At 45.4% G+C, this 1,380-nt stretch overlaps 1 protein-coding gene across 1 annotated transcript in view; it reads right to left on the bottom strand.

Annotated features, from left to right (window-relative positions):
* The window catches only part of IL13RA1 (interleukin 13 receptor subunit alpha 1), a 79,972-nt gene extending 79,211 nt beyond the window's left edge, over nt 1–761 (bottom strand). Inside the window, exon 1 of the mRNA XM_007949995.1 lies at nt 740–761. Within this exon, the coding sequence (XP_007948186.1) occupies nt 740–761 (22 nt within the window). The remainder of the gene's footprint in view (nt 1–739) is intronic.
* Nucleotides 762–1,380: the final 619 nt, after the last annotated feature.

The following is a 1,380-nucleotide window of genomic DNA, read 5'->3' as shown; positions in this document are numbered from 1 at the left end:
TGTGCCGTCAAGTCAGACCCGACTCATAGCGACCCCTCCTTGGGTTTCCTAGGCAGTATCACTATGGAAGTAGATTGCCCAACCTTCCTTCCGAGGAGTGGCTGGTGGGTTTGAACTGCCAGCCATCTGATTAGCAGTCAAGTGCCTTAGGCACTATGCTACCAGAGATCCTTGGTGGAAAGTAGAACTTGTAAATGATGAACTTGGGTATCTGGCTGAAGAGATTTCTAAGCAAGATCTTAAAGGGACTGTGTGGTTTCTCCTTGCTGCTTATAGTAAAATGCAAGAAGAAAGATGGACTTGAAAATGAACTACAAAATTAAAACAAAACTTAAAGATTTGGACAAACTAAAGACAAATGTCAGAATTTTCACCAAGGACATAGCTACACGATCTTTTGTTAAAGAGACTATGACTGATGGATGTAACCAAATGCCAGAGCAAAAAAAGGCATCAGTTTAGATGGAAGGGAACACAGAAAAAACAAAAGGAAACAACGATCCCTGCCTCTTGGAATTCTACAGGTAGGAAACAAACCAAAGGAGCTACATCTGTTGTTCTCCAAGAAAAGAAAAGGACCATCCCTGGAGCAGCGTGGAGATCAGCAAAACTCTTGGAAAGAGCACAAGAAGCTGGGCCTTGCCTTCTCTGTTTCAATGGATGGGGCCATGGTCTCCTGGATCTCAAAGTGGGTGGCCAGAGCCTCTCAGGTTTCAGAGTCAGATCTTCGCCAACTCACTTCCGGAGTGTGGGGCTGCCATGAGGGTGTGCCAGGGGATGAGGCTCCTGTCCAAAGCTGAGGAGGTAGGGTTACTATGCACGAAGGGCAGAAGATTGTGGCTTCTGGGGCCAAGGGGGCGAGATCACCACTTAGACAGACTAGGAAAATGGGGCTGCCTAGAGCCGAGAGAGCAGAGTTGACATCTCAGTGGGCTTAGAAGGGGGAAGCTGAAGCCTAGGGTCTAGGGACCTTCACCCAGAATCCAGAGGGCAAGGCCAACACTCAGAATATGGAAGGCAGGGCCATTGCCCAGACAGTCTCAGAGAAGAGAGGATTATTTTCTAGCCCTGAGAGCTTATGCAATTTCTTCTGCTGGGTTTTGGACTTGCTTGATTCCTGGCATCCCTTCTTTTCATCAATTTCTACCATTTGTAATGGAAATGTGTATCTTCTACTTATTTCACCATTGTACGCTGAAACAGATAATTTATAGTCTAGATCTCACAAGTTCATAGATGAAGAAGAATTTTGCCCCAGGACAGAATATGCCTAACGTTTCACCCATATTTGACTTAGATGATTCAGAAGATGAGATTTTGGACTTGTAGTCCATTGAAGACTTTCGGGATGATGTGATGGGATAAATGTGTTCTGCATGT

This window comes from Orycteropus afer, unplaced genomic scaffold (assembly GCF_000298275.1).
Source record: "Orycteropus afer afer isolate SDZICR_OR568_19922 unplaced genomic scaffold, OryAfe1.0 scaffold00259, whole genome shotgun sequence".
Taxonomy (NCBI): domain Eukaryota; kingdom Metazoa; phylum Chordata; class Mammalia; order Tubulidentata; family Orycteropodidae; genus Orycteropus; species Orycteropus afer.
This window is presented reverse-complemented; position numbering and strand designations above follow the sequence as displayed.